Here is an 18,981-nt window from a genome sequence, read left to right on the forward strand (position 1 = left end):
AACTCAACTAGAGACGCAGTACCAAGTGAAGAATCGAGTCGTTCAGGATGCTGTAGTCGGCTACGGTGAGCCCATCTTCGAGTTGCTTGCCCATAAATATCAGCCTCTGAACGCTCACCGGGGTGCCTTCTCTATCCTGGATCTTGGCCTTGATGCTTTCAATGGTGTCGCAGTTTTCAACCTCTAAGGCGATTCTCTTCCCTGTCAAAGTCTTTATAAAAACATGCATGAATTCAACGTGACAGATGTCCGGTCCAGTAATTTGAAGAGTCGGGTCGTCGTGGATCCTAAGGTCGACAGTTCTGGAGCTATCGACTTCGAAGTTGATCGTTGTTTTTCCATCATTGGTATTTTCAAAACGCCGCATGACTGTACTATGACGAACGTTCGTGCGATGGGTTGGGGTTGCTTCTTCGTCGATTTTGAGGTCGATGAGTTTGGAGATATCCACCTCTAGGTTGATCGTTGTTCTCCCATTGACAGTCTTGATAGAAATCTGCATTGTATCACGTACGTACTTGAGAGAGTTTGACAGAAATTTTTTTTTTAACTTAATTTCTCAATCTTTTCTAAGTTACACATGAACAACTATATTTTCCATTATCAATTGTAGTTTTTTTTTGGCGCATCAATTCCATCATATCTTTTTTTTTTTTTTTTGGTTTACAATATATGTCATCTCATATTTTTGATAAAAATCCTGGTAGGTTTTCCAGATTATGTATACAATAAGGTGAAAATACTATTTTTCACATAGATAAAATTAAAATGATGCAATGTTTGATTATTACTTATCCACTAGAGTGATCCACAAGAAAATGATTCCTCCTGCACGTAACTTTCTTCCACGTCGCACACGATGTGTCATTTTTTTCATTTATATATATGCTAACTTTCAACAAGACGTAATTATAGATTACTAGAGTCTAATACAGCCTGATGAAGAATATTCATTTTAATATGAATATTTTGACTAGATGTATGTAAAAATGAGCAGGTAGAAGTAGTAGATGCATTATATAAATCGTGAGTCTGTCTGCGTCAACTTTAAAAACAACATTTCGAATTCGAAAATTCAAAGTGTAAAACAATTTGACTACATGAATATAAAAAAACACCATATCTAATTAGTGAAATATATTATCTCCACATGGATCACCTTGTTATCTATAAACAAAACAGAGCATTTTTATATAAACAAGACATACTATTTACGATAACACCAAGAACACAACATGGAAAGCTCTAGATTAGTTTCGATATTCTTCTTCGTTTACACGATAGTCCTATCGATTGGTTCGATCATCTGCAAAGACAGCAACAATCTCGTAACGAACCAAGCCGCTCTGTTCGTGTTCGGAGATTCTCTGTTTGATGCTGGAAATAATAATTATATCGACACTTTCTCAAGGTTCCGGTCTAATTTCTGGCCATACGGCCAAACAACGTTCAAATCTCCCACCGGAAGAATCTCCGACGGACGTTTGATTCCTGATTTTCTTGGTAACGATTATAAATTTCCGATAGCATATAATACTCTCGACAAAATTTTAACAGTTTTTTCCACTTAATTACTGATGTGGCAGCGGAGTACGCTTGGTTACCGTTGATCCCGCCAAATCTACAACCAAGTAACGGTAATAACCAATTTACCTATGGGGTAAATTTTGCTTCAGGTGGTGCCGGAGCTTTGGCCGGAACCTTTCCCGGAATGGTAAATTAATATATTTAGTCAGTTAGTGCAATTTGTTACATCAATATAAAACGGTGAAAATTTTTCTTTCTTAATTATCTTTTTCACTGTCAAGGTGATAAATTTGGAGACACAGTTAAATAACTTTAAGAATGTTGAGAAGAGGTTGAGATCAGAGTTAGGAGATTCAGAGGCTAAGAGGATTTTTTCAAGAGCTGTTTATCTATTTCATATTGGAGCCAACGACTATATTTATCCCTCCTTAATTGCTAATTCTTCAACTTTCCAATCCAATTCGAAAGAGAAGTACTTCGATTTTGTTATCGGTAACACAACTGATGCAATCAAGGTAAGTAAAAAAAACATATCGAAACTCATTTCAAAATACTGTTTGTTTTTGTTTGTTTGAAAATGAGAGATTGTGTTTTTGTGCTTAGGAAGTGTATAAAATTGGAGGAAGAAAGTTTGGATTCTTAAATTTGGGAGCGTACGATTGTGCACCAGCTTCATTGATTATAGACAGAACAAAGATAGGTTCTTGTTTCAAGCCACTCACCGAGTTGATCGATCTGCATAACAAGAAGTTTTCAAATGTTTTAAGGCAGTTGGAACGTGAACTATCCGGATTCAAATACGCCCTTCACGATTATCACGCTTCTCTATCCGAAAGAATTAACAATCCTTCAAAATACGGTGAATAAATACACACATAGTAATTACATGTAGTAAAGTAAAAGATTTATAATATGTGTTTTGTACTTGTTTAAAGGGTTTAAGGAAGGGAAAAAGGCATGTTGTGGGACTGGGCCATTGAGGGGAATCAATACATGTGGAGGTCGAGTTTTGGGACTAGCACAAGGCTACGAGTTATGTGAAAATGTTACGGATTACTTGTTTTTCGATTCTTTCCACTTGACAGAGAAGGCTCATCTACAGATCGCAGAGCTTATTTGGAGCGGACCGTTGAATGTTACCGGACCTTATAATCTCAAAATCCTGTTTGAATTGAAGTAGTTTTTTGTCGATATATACATATTTATTGGTTTGGAAATAAAAGACGGACGAGGTTTCTATTTTGTCTAGTAGTTTAGCTATTTTCAGTCATTTTATACGTGTTGTTTATAAAATAATAAGAATTGATTCATGTTTTCAATAATATGAACAATCTGTTCATAAGATATTTTTTTAATTACAATTACTAATACTTTAGACCGCAAGGAACATGCATAGGAAGATAAATAATGGGTTTATCATGTAAAACAAATCAGAAAGAGAGGAAGTCTAGATTAGGTTATAATTTATTTTACTATTCTCACTCCCCATACATTGACAAGGGCCTTTAAAATCACAAATCAAGCGCAAAGCTTACCATGATAGAGGGACAGCCAGGATAAAATCAAGTATTGTCCCATCCTTGATACCATAGTCGGTTATGCTGCGATTATCGTCGAGCTGCTTCCCAAAACAGACGAGCCTCTGATCAGCCACTAGAAAGCCCTCTTTGTCTTGGATTTTCTCCTTGACGCTTTTGATGGTGTCGAATACCTCAACTTCTAGGGTCATGCACGTTTCAACTATATCCCTTACTAATATCTGCATCATCACTCCACACGAATCTTGACACCTATTCTCGTTTGAATCTGCTCCAGAAAAATCTTTATGTGATTCCGTGATTGTATACTAACCCACCAAAAATTACAATGCATATGAGAATCTGAGAGCATTTATAGATCCTTGGGAGATTTTCATTAGTTTGATTTCATAATTTCCCATGATAACTTTTCCTATTTTTTTTACCCTTTTTGGAAAACGTTGTTCGGACAGATATGCTATTTAGTATTTATGATCCACCGTTGTGAAGAAAACCAAGTGACTCTATCTTGAGATATCTACAAGATTACTACAACTTTTGTTATTTGAACGTGTAGTATGAAACGAGTCGTTGTCCGAACATAGTTATCTACAATAATACTACAATCTCTAACGCAATGTAAAATATACTTTTTTTTTTTTGGTGAACATGTAAAATATACTTCTTTAACATTGGTCTACTCAAAAGAAAAGTAGAAAAAACCCATATGTGTGATTTTGCATATATTTTTGTTAGAGGTCAAACGTCTTGTATAATTCCTTCTTTTGACCCTAGCTAGTAAGATTTCCTTTTTGTTGTTTTTTTTTTGCTAAACATGTAAATATCATTAGAATGAAAATATAGGTTTTACATGCAAGACCTAACCAAAAGTAGCCAAGGCAAAAAAAAATAAAACATGACCACAATAAAAACAAGGAAAAGCGAGAAACTATCTAATCCACAAGATCATTAAGTCTCGCCAACACTTCCTATGTCTTCGAGACGATATAATGCTGCGCATCTCCCGGTCCAACATCTTGAAGATACGTAGGGGAGCAATCCTCAAGGAGTTGTGCAGGACATTGTTCCTTTGCCGCCAAAGGTAGATCACAACTTGCGCTGTTCCTTTTTGTTGTTTTAAATGGGAAAATTTTAATACTCCCTCTGTTTCATTTTAAATGAAGTTATAGTCCAATTTTTTTTGTTTCATTATGTAAGTAATATTTTTAATTTTCTATGCAAAATTTAATGTATTTAATATTTTTTGACCAATCATATTTTATACTCCCCCTGTTTCATTATAAGTGATGTTTAAGGTTTTGGCACACTAAATAATAAAACATATAACTTATCCATTTTCTATAAAAACATCATTAACTAATTTGAATTTAGCCAATAAGAAAATATGATGTAAAATATAATTGGTCAAAAAATATTAAATACATTAAATTTTTGCATAGGAAATTGAAAACATCACTTATACTGAAACAAAAAAAATTAGCTAAAACATCACTTATAATGAAACAGAGGGAGTATCATATTTTCTTAATGGTTAAATTCATATTTAGTTAATGATGTTTTAATGGAAAATAGGTAAATTATATGTTTTATTAATCGGTGTGCTAGAACCTTAAACATCATATTCCTAGAGCTAATTAGTCCTTTTCTCATTATTTCCTCTGATTATTATCTCTTTTAACTTTATGCTAATTAAAATTATTCAGATAAATAAACTGAATCTTTCAAATAAAATCATTCAGAGAAATATCAAAAATTGTTTGACATCTTCAATAAACTAATATTACTTGTGATCAAGTCAGGAAAATTACCAAAAAAGAAAGCTTGAAACATGTAACTGTGTTTAAACGAACACTACATGCACCACCAAGTATATTTAGAACGGATACACTTTAGATAATAAGACGGAAGACATTTAGCAAATACAACCGCTCTGCATAACGACAAGATTCGCGCCTGGTTTGATGTTGTAGTCAGCTATATGGTGCGAGTGTCTTCAAGCTTCGTGCCATGAAAGTTCAGATTCAACTGGTCTACCGGTGGACCTGCCTGATCATGGATCATGGCCTTGAGATTTCTAATGGTGTCGGACCCCTTAACCTCTAGGATGAATGTTTTCTCCTTTATAGTCGACACAAAAATCCGCATGACTGGACCGGGACCAGGATCCGCACCAAGGCCAAGAACCAAATGACGTGTAGGTCCATGGATCTTGAGGTCGATGGTGTCCGAGCTATCCTCCACTTCAAGGTTTATGTCCTTTCCCTTCACAGTAGTAAGCGTGATCTGCATTGCAAGCGTTTCCGTGTGTGTGTGTCTCTATCTCTCCCTCTCTCTTTTGGACATTTATAGAATCTTTGGAGCGTGAAAATTTTACTTTCTTTTACGATTTCCCATAATACTAGTATTTGTTATATTGCCCGTTTATTAGTTGACTATAGTCTCAAGCGTTGTGATTTTTGAAAACGTAAAGTGCCCTTTGATTTATTTTTCTACGATTTCCAGTTTTGCCATTTGCCATTTTTAATTTTCTTCAGTCTTCAGTAAAATGAAGGGGGCATGCATTTCTTAATGTATTTTAACTTAAGTTGGGAAAAAGCAACGTAAATAATGAAGCATTCTTCTTTGAACACAGCTGTATTCTACATACAAAAGAGACAAACGTAGGTTTAAAAAAAAAGAAAAAAAAGAGACAAACGTAGAATGCGATTTCGATGGAAACATCTACTTTCAGTGTTTCGGAAATATAGTTGCGTACTTAAAAACAATGTTCTTAGATCGCAGAATAAAACTCATTTCTAATCAATTATAGTAGCTTTTACCAATGTGTTAGAAAATGTTTACTGTGATTTATTTTGCTTAACAGTATTATTATTCAATTAGTCATGTTCTTTGTGACTACAAAAAAATAAGTGGATTGAATCATTTATTTTGTAACTTTACATTACTTATAAGTGATACAATGAAATTTTACATCACTTATAAAAGTGATACTTATATTGCCGATGCAAATAATTCACATCGGTTTTTAATCAACTGATGCAAAAAAAAAAAGTATATTGTATCAGTTCTTATAACTGATATTAATAATGAGTCAATTTTCAAAAATGATACTATATTTCCTATCAATTTGTAAAAGTGATGTTATTATTTGTGTCGTTTATCATAATCGATGTCAATTATATATATATATCAATTTCAAACAAACTAATATAATTAATTTAAAAATATAATTATTAATTACGAAATAATATACTTAATTACGAAATAATTATTATTAAATTAAAATATTAATTATTTTAATACATTTACTAATTATTTTTTTGTTTGTTATTTTTCCTAATATATAGCAAAATTATGGTGGATATTTTCTCTCAAAATCTTGTTGCAATATATCTACTAAAAATCTAATCAAATATTTATTAAAAAAAATATTACAATTGGGTTTTGGTTTCTCACGTCTAAACACATGAATAATCAATCTTCCTTTGCTCCATGCTTCTTCCTTTGTTAATTGTTCCTTCTTCTGAGAAATTTCAGTTCTTCCTCTAAAAAGCTTCAAATCTTCTTCCTCTAAAAAAACTCTTACTTTGAAGTATCTTTGTCCTTCTTCACCGCAAGAATTTCTTAAGTATGAAAACCAATAAACACACAATGAGAAAAAGAAGAAGAAGAAAGGGTTTAGAAGATGAACTTATCGATATGATTTTCTAAAAAATATAAACCTACATATAACTTGATTCACCTGGAGTTGTATGGTTGGAAAGAAAAACTTCTTTGAAAATTCTCAGAGAAGAGTTTTTGTCGTGTGATGATTTTCATATTTTTTGTTTGTGTTTTGTGAAATGGAGAGAAAAGTTTTAGAAAATATTTATACATAAAAGGAGTTCTCTAATATTTAGAGATCGTGGGTTAGTTGGTGATATTTTGATTTATTTTGTTTTTAATAAAACAGTTTATCAAACATAGTTGACGAAAATAATAAATAAAAGATGAGTACTTTAGAGAAAAAGTAAAAATCATTTTTTGACATTTAAAATATAGAACACAATCGTAAATTAAAATATTATAAAAACAAAAAAAAATTTTGAAAAGTAATATTTTAAATAAAATTATATTATCTTAATTTATGAATTTTTTTCTAATTACCTCGTTTTCTAAAAATATATATAATTTATTGATGCTATTAATATAATTTATTTTAGCATCACATTTTTATGATGTTAATTTTGTATCATTTAAAAAATCGATTTTATCAAAAAAAATACATACATCAATTATCTAAATGATGTAAATATGTATTTTACATCAATTTTTTTTAAGTGATACAATCTATTAGAAATTGAATCAGTTTTAAATAATTGATGAAAATTAGTTAATATTAGCATCAATAATGTAATTGGTGTTAAATTATTTATATTTGCTTCACTTATTAAAAAGTAATTTAAAATAAGATCACTTAAATTTGTGATACAATTTAAGTGATACAATATAGTCATTTTTTTGTAGTTGGAGCTGTCGTCAACATCTAGGTTTATGCTCTTTCCCTTTAACGTCTTGATAGATATCTGCATTGCAAAGTGAAAACTCAGATTCTCTTTCCCTCTCGATCTATAGGACTATATCTATCTCGTATAGGTTTTGTTTTATAATGACCTTTGTGGGAAGAGTTTACTTGTTTTACAATTTCCTATGATACTTATTCGTTCTTTTGACTTTTTTTTGGGAAACGTCGCTTTTGATTAAAGGGCTATTAAATTAGAATCCTTAATATAAAGATGTATTTCCGGTTCAGTGAGTATACCGGTCATTGTCGAGATATGTCAATATCAGTATTAGTTACACTAAAACGTTCTGTTTCTACTGGCCACATTGTATACAACAATAATCGCACGTATGCAGTAGTGTGACCACAATGATTGTATTTGCTTAACAACTCAAAGATCCTTACTTTTTCACTACAATTTCTATTTTATAAAATGGTAATAGTATAAGTTTATACATTATAAGAACAATTTAAAGTAAAAACAAAAAACAAATGGGCAGTTAGAAGATCTATTATACAATCTTATTAATCAACCAAATATGTTGAAAAAAACTATTGAAAACATAGAAAAATAATATATAAAAATTTAGAACAGACCACTTGCCATTATATGAAGAACAAAAAAAGAGAAATTTGCAATAGTACCAATTACACAACATTAAACATGGAAAGCTCTCGATCAGTTTCGATCATCTTCTTTGTTTGCACAATAGCCATATTAATCGGTTCCATCAACTGCAGAGACAACAACAACAATCTGGTAACAAACCAGTCTGCTTTGTTTGTGTTTGGAGATTCTGTGTTCGACGCCGGAAACAACAACTACATCGATACTCTTCCTAGCTTCCGGTCTAATTACTGGCCATACGGTCTAACCACTTTCAAATTCCCTACCGGAAGAGTCTCCGACGGACGTTCAATTCCTGATTTTATTGGTAACAAAATTACTCTGTTTTGTTTCCCGGCAAAAATTTTAACGGTTTTCTGAAAACTAATAGCCTACGTGGCAGCGGAGTACGCATGGTTACCGTTGATCCCACCATATCTACAACCAAATAACGGTAACAATCAATTTACCTACGGAGTTAGTTTTGCTTCCGCCGGTGCCGGAGCTTTAGTCGGAACCTTTCCTGGAATGGTAACTATTAGTTTATTACTCTCAAATTTGTCTATTTTTTTTTTATAGTTGAGTCGATGTTGATTGTTTTGACTTTTTACTTCATTTTTTCTCTTATTTTTACCACTAAAGGTTATAGATTTGAGAACACAATTAAACAACTTCAAGAAAGTCGAAAAATCGTTGAGATCTAAGTTAGGAGAGGCTGAGGGGAAGAGGGTTATCTCAAGAGCAGTTTATTTGTTTCATATCGGAGTCAACGATTATCAATATCCATTCTCTACAAACTCTTCCGTGTTCCAATCCAATCCCAGAGATATATACGTCGATTTTGTTGTCGGTAACACGACCGCCGTGATCAAGGTAAAATAATATCAGAAACTTATCTCAAGAAACTGTTTGTATGGATTCTCTTGTGAACAGTCAGTTTGATCAGTTACTGAGAGCTAGCTTGTGTTTCTATTCTTAGGAAGTGTATAAACTTGGAGGAAGGAAGTTTGGATTCCTTAACATGGGAGCATATGATTGTGCACCAGCCTCATTGATTATAGACCAAACAAAGATAGGTTCTTGTTTTGAGCCGGTCACCCAGCTGATCAATTTGCACAATGAAAAGCTTCAGAATAGTTTGAGACGACTAGAGCGTGAACTAACCGGATTCAAATATGCTCTTCATGACTATCACACTTCCCTATCCGAAAGAATTAACAATCCTTCTAAATACGGTAGCAAACCTTGCTTGATAGTTGCAATTCATGTAACTGATTATCTATAATTAACTTTTGGATGGTTTCAATATGTTTTTATAGGGTTTAAGGAAGGGAAGAAGGCATGTTGTGGAACCGGACCGTTGAGAGGGATCAATACATGTGGAGGCCGAATGGGAGTATCTCAAGGTTACGAGTTATGCGAAAACGTTACAAATTATTTGTTCTTCGATCATTTTCATTTGACTGAGAAGGCACATCGACAAATCGCAGAGCTGATTTGGAGCGGAGAAACCAACGTTACTAAACCTTATAATCTCAAAACGCTATTTGAACGTAATTAAACTCATTTATCCGTTTGCATCTTGCTTTTCATGTTACTGATTTGTGTGTTTAAATTGTTATAATGATTGATTAATCGATTATCAATTCAATAAAAAAATAAATGTGTCGATGTATTGAGACATCAGCTTTTTAAAATCTGACACCTCATGTATAATATGAACCAATCATACACATCGATGTACCCTTTTCATTGGATATAGTTTACCATAGACATACACGAATATCAGATTAAAAGATCGATATTCCATGTGAAACTGAATCAGATTAAACCACACTAACTATTCTATGACGCAATATGCAAAAGTCAGGATGGTATAATCCAAAGAATAATTATCAGATATTTATCGGACTACCAACTAAAATGACAATACACATTGTATAACCTAACACAAATCTTAAAATTACAGAAAATATTGTTTTCAACAAACCTAACACTGAGATTCAAATTTTCCATTTTAAACAGACAGACAACAAAAAATAGTTAAAGTTAAACTTTGGAAAACAAACAAAGACATTTTAGCAACCGCAAAGTTCGGACATAACGACAAGGTTGGCGCCGGTCTTGATATTGTAGTGAGCTATAGTGCGAGAGTCTGCAAGCCGCACGCCTTGTAATAGCAGAGTCTGCTTGCCCACTGGTGGACCACCCTGATCATGGATCATGTTCTTGACTTGTTTAATGGTCTCGGATCCCTTCACCTCTAGGTTGAATGTTTTCCCCTTAAGCGTCGACACAAAAATCTTTATGGCTGCACATTGAACAGGAGCCGAACCCGGAGCCAAATGCATAACCACTTGGCTGATCGGCTCTCCATAGATCTTGATGTCAATTGTCTCGGAGCTGTCATCAACCTCTAGGTTTATGGTCTTCCCCTTCACCGTCTTGACAAGAATCTCCATTGCACCAACCTAAGAGAAATCTGAAGAAAAAAAAACAAAGCAAAACCAAAATCTGAAAAACATAAAGGTTTTGAAGAGGTGTAGATATATACCTTAAGAGAATTTGGAGACAGTGAAAGACAAACTCTAACTAGTTCTCGTCTTTGGGTTTCCTTTTATAACCAACCCATGTTTTAATATTTTTTTACAATTTCTTACCGTTATATGTATGTATATAAAATTTTACCGTTGTAAGAAAACGGCTATTTATCTGTCCTATCAGATTTTTTTTTTAATTTTTTAACATTTTTCGAAATTTGTTATCCAGCCGTTGTGAAGGAAACGTCTCTTTGGTTTAACTCTTTCGTATTTTTACATTCTTTGTTGTTCGAACCGTTTGAAAAACTAATTGGGTCAATATACTTACTTATTCATATCATAATGAACAGAAGCTCTTTCAAAGCTGAGTAATTGTTTTCTAAGCGAGTCCCCTGTCTTGTTTTATTTTTTATTTTTTTGTAATCACTCTTTTGAGACATTTGGTCTCAGAAAAACAAAATTACATTTTTAATTTATGGCAAGATTTGGTCCAATTTCCCGGCAAGACGTCTTTTTAAGTACTTTATCCCGTCAAAAAGTGACTCATGCAGATGCTTCTGATTCTAGAAACGTATATTTTATTTTGAAGTTTTGACTAATCATAAACTTTGATAGTTAAAATATTTTTACAAACAGTAAGGTTCTATGGTGTAGTGGTTAGCACTCTGGACTTTGAATCCAGCGACCTGGGTTCGACTCCCGGTAGGACCTTTATTTTTACATCTCATTTTATTCAAATTCGTTCACTCAAGCAAAAATAAAATAATATGATCTAACTATCAACTAATCAACGATTCTGTTTAGTGCGAATATATGTGACGAACACGTAATTATAGATTTGATGTATATTAATATACAAGTTTATTCATACAAAAAAAAACGTGATCATATGAATACTATACTATATAAAGAGAAAACAAACTAGTGTATTCAGATAAAAACTAGGTTCGGACCCGCGCTACAGCGCGGGGGAAATAATTACATATATATAACTTTTAACAGATTAGAATATGTTACATTTTAATTTTGTTAGAGTGCAGTCGATTACGGTAAAATCATATATTTGTATAATAAGTTTAAATAAAATAATAAAGAAAAAGCGAGTAAATAATCATATACTGAGTTTTGATACAATTAAAAACACGGTGAAAATTTAACATCACGAAATAATATTGTCGATAAATTATTCATTTTGACTATTTTTGTAGTAAAAGTAGGAATACACGTAAAAATTACATATTTACAATATATTTTTTGAAAGTCCGACCCGTAACAGAATTCATTTCGTAAAAAACATTATTCGTAACTCGTTTTATCATTATAATTGTGATTTTAACAAACTACCCGTGAATTATCTAAAATTTACATAGTTTGATATATAATATATTTTATCAATAAAAACTATGCCTCCAAAATTACATTTACGTCTTCAAAAAAATATTTCAATATTTTAAATTCTAAAAGTTTTATATATTTGAACCTATTATTTATAATATTTTGAAACTATTTGAAATTTTAAATATGCTCATGTAACAATGGTTTTAATATTGGTCATACTTATAATGATTTTAAACCATTGTCCAACATATTTAACCGAGTGTAGTTGAGTATTATATGTCCGTTTTGAAAAATTCAAATTGCAACATATGCAAAAAAAAAGTTAAATTTTTATTTAATATTTATATTATATAATATAATATCATAAATTAAAAATAACATCAAATAAAAGTGAAAGAAGAATAATATTTTTTAAATAGATTATATAAATTAGTTAGAGAAATATTAGTAAATACTATAATTAGTTATGGAAATAATATAATCCTAAAATTAGATTTGGAAAGTATCCGGTGTATGTATCCAAACCCATTAATCTATCCAACTTTAAAAGATCCAATTACAAATTTCGGGTAATTTTTTGAAATTGACCTGACCCGGAAACACTTTTTGTACTTCTCTTTTTCTAATATAGGGATGTTTCGAAGATATATATAGTCAACAAGTCATAGCTAGTGCACAAAACATAAACGTAGTTGACCATTAAACATGGAAAGCTCTCGACTAGTTTCGATCATCTTCTTCGTCTACACAACAATCTTCTCGATCGATACAATCAACTGCAGAGACAACAATAATCTTGTAACAAACCAAGCTGCTTTGTTCGTGTTCGGAGATTCTCTTTTCGATGCCGGAAACAACAACTACATCGATACTGTCTCAAGTTTCCGGTCTAACATATGGCCGTACGGTCGAACCACTTTCAAATACCCTACCGGAAGACTCTCCGACGGACGTTTGATTCCTGATTTCATCGGTAAAACGAAAAGACCCTAACTCTGCTTTTAGTTTACTAAATATTAATTGATTCTTCATGTGGCAGCCGAGAACGCATGGTTACCGTTGATCCCGCCAAATCTGCAACCAAGCAACGGTAACAATCAATTTACATATGGAGTAAGTTTTGCTTCTGCTGGCGCCGGAGCTTTGGTCGGAACCTTGCCTGGAATGGTATATAATATATATCATCACTTCTTATTACTGTTCTATTTCAATATAAATCTTGTTTTGACAAGACTTCTAACCAATTTTGCTTCTCTTTTTGACCTTTATGTACTTAATTAGAAAAACTATTAACTCTTGGAACTAATTTATTTCAAATTTATCTTAACATAGACTATCTTATAGAGGTACTTAATTTGAAACAGAGGGCATAGAATGAAAACAATTGAGTAGTTTCTATTTGACTAGATGATATTTTCACATATGATTTTTGAATAATTGAAGGTGATAAATTTGGGAACACAGTTAAACAACTTCAAAGATGTTGAAAAGAGTTTGAGATCTGAACTAGGAGATGCAGAGACCAAAAGCGTTTTCTCAAGAGCTGTTTATCTGTTTCATATTGGCGGCAACGACTACTTTTATCCTTTCTCAGCAAACTCCTCAACTTTCCAATCCAATTCCAAAGAGAAATTTGTCGATTTTGTTATCGGTAACACGACATCCGTGGTCGAGGTAAAAAAACAAAACCGAAAACTAAGTAAGAATTATTATCTTTTGGTCTAAAAGTGAGAAATATATGTTATGTTATCTCAGGAATTGTATAGAATGGGAGGAAGGAAGTTTGGATTCTTGAACATGGGAGCGTACCATTGTGCACCAAATTCATTGATAAGAGACCAAACAAAGATAGGAACTTGTTTCAAGCCTGCCGCTGAGCTTATCGATATGCATAACAAGAAGTTTCCGGATGTTTTAAGGCGGCTACAACATGAACTATCCGGATTTAGATATGCTCTTCACGACTATCACACTTCTCTTTTCGAGAGAATCAACAACCCTTCGAAATACGGTAACTAAACTTACTTGGTAGTTAGATATATATATGTAAGAGAACGATCTATGGTGTTAAGCTTAAGGAACATTTTGTGTTTTTGTTTGTTGATTTTGAAGGGTTTAAGGAAGGGAAGAAGGCGTGTTGTGGGAGCGGACCATTGAGAGGAATCAATACGTGTGGAAACCGAATGGGACCGTCGAAAGGTTACGAGCTATGCGAAAACGTTACTGATTATTTGTTCTTTGATCCCTCTCATTTGACGGAAAAGGCTCATCGACAAATCGCAGAGCTGATATGGAGTGGACCGCCTAATGTCACTGGACCTTATAATCTCAAAGCCTTATTTGAACTTAGGCTTACATAAAATTCGCCTATATGTGTGTATATGAAAATAATTGACTAGTTTGGTTATATCTTCTTGTATAATCATCTTAGTCATTAAGTAATGTACTTTTTGTGTCTAATTAGGAGAAAATAAATATAATTGTTTGTGATACGTGAACAGTAATTACATGTTGAAAGTGTTTTTTGGTTCTTGATGATGAAATATTGAGTTACAAGATAAGTTCACAAGAAAAAATGTGCTAGCAGAACCATTATTTGCGTTTACCTTTTCTTGCACCGGAAGTTTAGTCACCGGCTCGAGCAAACCCAATAATAATTCACTATAATGATGATTAAGTTAGGGTTTATTATACCATTCCGAATACTATAATGCAAACACTTGATTTTATAAAATCATATACAAGCCCGACAAAAAACTGTTACTATGATCGACGGAACTGTACTATATAAATACATATGTGATATGCGATGATACGATTACGATCCAAAATATATATCTTACTATATTATTTTGTCGACTTGATTTATTTATTATCAACATGCATCGTTAGTAGGTACATACTAGATAGCATAGGATAGACAAAGTCAAGATCGGTGTGTGCAATCAATGAGTTTTTTTATTTTTATTACGTCTGTCTATTTCCACCAGTTTCCCACCTTGGGAGAGTCACTTTGGATTACGTCTTCTTTAAATATTGTGTGCTCAAAATTTAGCAAACTTTGGAGTTTGAACACTTCTTATTTAAATACAAGTAGTGGATAAGAATTGTGAATAAAATAGACAGTGGTGGTCTTATTTTATTCTATTTTCATGTCGCTTGTGAGTTGTGAATAAAATAGTTATGATCCACAAAATCAGATTATTATGCAGACTCTATTAACTTACTGTAAAAACTATAATATTTTCTAACTGGTAAAAGATACTAGTATCATGTTCGTTCTATAACTAAAATCAACTTATTTTTATTTAATTCAATGTCACAACAAAAACAAATCGTCATATATTGTTGATTAAAAATTCGTTATATACTACTCTCGAATCACTCCAATTGATACGTGGTAAAACTTTCAAAGATCAATCTTTTATTAAAGAGGAAAAAGTCACTAGAGAAAACAGAACCAAAAAAAAAATATTACAAACTAGTAAACACATCAAGATTCCGATTTTGATACGGTTATACCCTTGTAGAAACCTTTAGATTGATTTGATTTATAGAGATCACTCAGTAAAATGCATAACCGCGGCTAGAGTCGCTGGTTTGGACAGTGGTTGAAGACGTTGTAGGCTCCCAAGACTCACGCATAGGTTCATCGATTGGGTAAACCACAAGCTCTCGGATGTTCATCGGTTGGATAACATTTGGATCGGCTCCAAATAGTAGATGACCGAACATTTCTTGTGCCTTCTCGGTGTTGTGACGTCCGTCGAAGAATAGGTAAGACCGTTGGTACTCACATAGCATCGAGTGCACGTTAGGTAGACCGCAACCGTAAGCATTGTGTGTCCCAACTCCGCAGCACGACGAGTTCGTAATGAAAAACCCTAAGATAGAATAACAGAGGTTTTTGTATATGAGTATATATTCACATGGTAACAGAGGTTATAAAGTTAATAAAAACTGATCAACTCACGGAAGTTCATGTGCCTCTGCGTCCTACGAAGAATGGCGTTGTAGAAATCGAAGACGGTGAACTGGAATCCAGGAGCGGCTTTAGCCATATCGTTCAACATAGGTCCGATCTTTTCATTGTGTTGCTTAGCCAGATCGTTGAGTTTTTCATAGCACTGATCCATCCCGGTGCTGTAGTCTTGTCTGACGATAGGTAAGCAACCCAATGGAGCTAGGTTTTGGATCACGAACTTGCTCGCTCCTGACGCATACAACAAGCTGATATCGTTCTTTAACTTGTTGGTCACGGAAGTGACGAAAGCTTGTTGAGCAGACGCATCGGCGTTAGGGTTGCTCTTGGTGAAGTTCAAGTAATCGTTTGCACCAATGTATATCATAAACACTGACTTCTTGATGACGTCGTCGTTCCAGTTTGCTGCTTTCATTTGATTGAATTTTCTCACTTGTTGATTCAGAGTCAACTAAAGCACCAAAGGGAAAACCCAATTTGCATTTTTATTAATGGAAAGCTTATTGACTTGAAGTCTGCGACCAATTAAAGTAAAGCTAATTGATTTAAAGTATGATGTCTTATGTAAAGTAAAACACACAAAAAAGTCCAGATTTGAAAATATTTTTCTTTGAGTTAGTTGTTGAATATGAATACTAGTATTATAGATACTTGATTAATATAAGAAAATAAGTAGACTTACAGATTCAACCGGAGCTCCGAGAAGAGTAGCATCGGCGACGGCGAAACTAGCTCCACGTGAGACATTGACGTTAGGTTTAAGAGCCGCCGGGATCTCGATCGGAATCCCCATGAATTTTGCTGTATTGAAAAAAAAAAAAACATTTCCATGTGATTAGTGAAACTATGCACTAATCTTTTTTTAAAAACCGTAACTATACACTAATCTTTTTATAAAAAACCGCATAACATATAATATTTTCGACGTTATAGTTTCAGTAATTCGTGAAAAAAATATATCATAATTGTTTACATGTTTCAAGATTTGGAGATTAGTAGTGTAAAAAAAAAAAAGAAAAAAAGAAGAAATACGTACCGACGAAGTCCGGAGCGATGAGGCCGTCGGAGAATTTGCCGTTGGGATCATCTCGGGACTTCCCGTAGGGCCAGAAACCTTGAGCGACGAAAGCTTTACTGAGAATCTGTTTGTTTCCGGCGTCGAAGTTGGAGTCACCGAATGTGAACAAGCCCACCGGCGGGATAAACTGTCCTGCGACGGTGATCGGGTTGTGGAAGAGGGTCAATACCAAAAATACCCCTAGAACACTGACTAGATTACAGTGGTCTGCCATCATCCTTTAGTAGAACAGAACAAAAAAGAACAGAACAGTGAGAAAGAAGATTACTGCTTTTAAGTGTCTTTTGCTCGTAGACAGATTCGTATTATATAAATAGATTTGAGTCATTGACAATAAAGAGAGGGTTCAATAACTAAATAATAACTCTCTCTCATCGGTACTATTTTTCGTATTTACCGTATATGTGCAAAAGACGATAACACCCTTAACACATTCTCATCTTTTTTTATTTGAAGTGTAACATTTTTTTGTTTGGTAAGTTTTTTGAAGTGTAGCATATTACTTACCTTTACTTGATTCTTTCTCCGAAGAAACGAGCTAAACTTCTCTTTAATCTTATTATCTCCTCCAGCATTTCTCCGGTGAAACTTAATTCTCTTCAAATCTCTTATGACAGCTTAAATCTCCGTCGCCGGCATTTATATAGTTTAATTCTGAAATGAAAATCAAACATGGAGGGAGCTATAATTTGCTGAAGAAGAAAAAATGGCAAGAACGAGTGATGGGATCTCTTTGTTAGATATAAACAGATTACACATATTAATATGTAAACTGATCACTAACCTAAGTATTTAAATTAATTTGGGTCGTTAAATAAATTATTAACGTGGATCATTTGGTGTTTATTTTAACTATTTATGATAATATTTAAAGTTATCGTGCACATTTCTTATTTTGAATAATAATTTATTACAGTGACATATGTATCATGCGTTACACGATGATTTATGAAAAGTTAAACGTGAATCTAAGTGTGTATATTGTATACTGAGTTAACACGATACATATATTTTTTTTTTTTAACTCATCAATTATTCTATGTAACTTTTTATAATAATGGATATCATGCATGCTTTAACAATTCATTTGCTTGTGAACATATCTAACGTTTGTCGCACAGTAAACGAGTTAGTTGCTAATAAGATTACTTGAAAAGTTAAATAATCGTTTACCACGTTAATTCAAAAAAAAAAAAGTAAAAGGAAAAGAGTTTGCTGACCAATGGCAGTTTCTGTAATTAGATTAGAAAATAAGGATAAATATGGTTTAACAATTTGGCAATTGAAAATGATAACGTGTAGCGCGAGGTTTTTTATTTATTTATAATAATCAATATCATTTATATATAGTAGGAGAAGAGGTGTTTTTGGATTTGTGATTTTCACTTCATTTCAACGGAATTTGATGAATTCAAAACATATACGATAAATTTTGTTATTAATAGTTCACATTAACTACGTCTGACGAATTACTGTTTTCTTATGTATTTAAATACTTTTTTTTGTTGTTGTTGTTGCTAATAGTAGTACATCAAGATCGTGCTTTTTTTAAAGGACATAACAAGATTTCAAATTATAAATATATTTCAATGAAATATTTTCTTCAAAAAAAAAACATATGTAGAAATTTAGAATTGAACCTCCACTGTTGTGTCTTCGATTTAATTGTGCATCTTGAGAAATATATCATTTGTTTAGAAACGGATAAGTTGATTTTTTTTTCTGAGAAATCATTTAGGTGAGATTGAATCCTTATAACCTCTTAAGGATTCCACCAAATTGTATCACTTTGTTCTAATAATGTGCATGTTGGTCCCCCCCCCCCCCC

The 18,981-nt window shown here is 32.9% G+C and overlaps 7 protein-coding genes and 1 non-coding gene across 8 annotated transcripts; 4 read left to right on the forward strand and 4 right to left on the reverse strand.

Annotated features, from left to right (window-relative positions):
- Positions 1-7: 7 nt before the first annotated feature.
- On the reverse strand, positions 8-502 carry LOC17900444 (polyubiquitin 12). Its single transcript, XM_006303757.1, has one exon. It carries the CDS (start codon positions 500-502, stop codon positions 8-10), a length of 495 nt encoding a protein of 164 aa, XP_006303819.1.
- Positions 503-1,229: 727 nt separating this feature from the next.
- On the forward strand, positions 1,230-2,768 carry LOC17900211 (GDSL esterase/lipase 1). The gene is made up of 5 exons (XM_006306303.2): positions 1,230-1,503; positions 1,587-1,714; positions 1,809-2,042; positions 2,131-2,386; positions 2,463-2,768. Exons 1-5 carry the CDS (start codon positions 1,236-1,238, stop codon positions 2,705-2,707), a joined length of 1,131 nt encoding a protein of 376 aa, XP_006306365.2. The 5' UTR covers positions 1,230-1,235; the 3' UTR covers positions 2,708-2,768.
- Positions 2,769-4,974: 2,206 nt separating this feature from the next.
- Positions 4,975-5,354, reverse strand: LOC17900145 (polyubiquitin 8). Its single transcript, XM_023776925.1, has one exon. It carries the CDS (start codon positions 5,352-5,354, stop codon positions 5,040-5,042), a length of 315 nt encoding a protein of 104 aa, XP_023632693.1. The 3' UTR covers positions 4,975-5,039.
- A 2,918-nt stretch (positions 5,355-8,272) lies between these two features.
- LOC17900279 (GDSL esterase/lipase 2) lies at positions 8,273-9,879 on the forward strand. The gene is made up of 5 exons (XM_006303448.2): positions 8,273-8,543; positions 8,619-8,746; positions 8,858-9,088; positions 9,195-9,450; positions 9,535-9,879. Exons 1-5 carry the CDS (start codon positions 8,273-8,275, stop codon positions 9,774-9,776), a joined length of 1,128 nt encoding a protein of 375 aa, XP_006303510.2. The 3' UTR covers positions 9,777-9,879.
- A 213-nt stretch (positions 9,880-10,092) lies between these two features.
- Positions 10,093-10,802, reverse strand: LOC17900163 (ubiquitin-NEDD8-like protein RUB1). Its single transcript, XM_006304915.2, has one exon. The coding sequence runs from the start codon at positions 10,675-10,677 to the stop codon at positions 10,294-10,296; it is 384 nt and encodes a 127-aa protein (XP_006304977.2). The 5' UTR covers positions 10,678-10,802; the 3' UTR covers positions 10,093-10,293.
- Positions 10,803-11,394: 592 nt separating this feature from the next.
- Positions 11,395-11,466, forward strand: TRNAQ-UUG. Its single transcript has one exon. It is a non-coding gene; the product is annotated as a tRNA-Gln (tRNA).
- Positions 11,467-12,790: 1,324 nt separating this feature from the next.
- Positions 12,791-14,597, forward strand: LOC17900663 (GDSL esterase/lipase 3). The gene is made up of 5 exons (XM_006304544.2): positions 12,791-13,066; positions 13,133-13,260; positions 13,537-13,767; positions 13,849-14,104; positions 14,206-14,597. The coding sequence occupies exons 1-5, from the start codon at positions 12,799-12,801 to the stop codon at positions 14,451-14,453; spliced, it is 1,131 nt and encodes a 376-aa protein (XP_006304606.2). The 5' UTR covers positions 12,791-12,798; the 3' UTR covers positions 14,454-14,597.
- An 890-nt stretch (positions 14,598-15,487) lies between these two features.
- On the reverse strand, positions 15,488-17,445 carry LOC17899269 (inactive GDSL esterase/lipase-like protein 23). Its single transcript, XM_006303172.2, has 4 exons — positions 17,112-17,445; positions 16,758-16,876; positions 16,067-16,526; positions 15,488-15,977 (listed from the first exon to the last, which is right to left on the reverse strand). Exons 1-4 carry the CDS (start codon positions 17,368-17,370, stop codon positions 15,658-15,660), a joined length of 1,158 nt encoding a protein of 385 aa, XP_006303234.1. The 5' UTR covers positions 17,371-17,445; the 3' UTR covers positions 15,488-15,657.
- Between the last annotated feature and the right edge of the window lie 1,536 nt (positions 17,446-18,981).

The sequence above is a fragment of the Capsella rubella genome, unplaced genomic scaffold, assembly GCF_000375325.1.
Source record: "Capsella rubella cultivar Monte Gargano unplaced genomic scaffold, Caprub1_0 scaffold_1, whole genome shotgun sequence".
Classification (NCBI taxonomy): domain Eukaryota; kingdom Viridiplantae; phylum Streptophyta; class Magnoliopsida; order Brassicales; family Brassicaceae; genus Capsella; species Capsella rubella.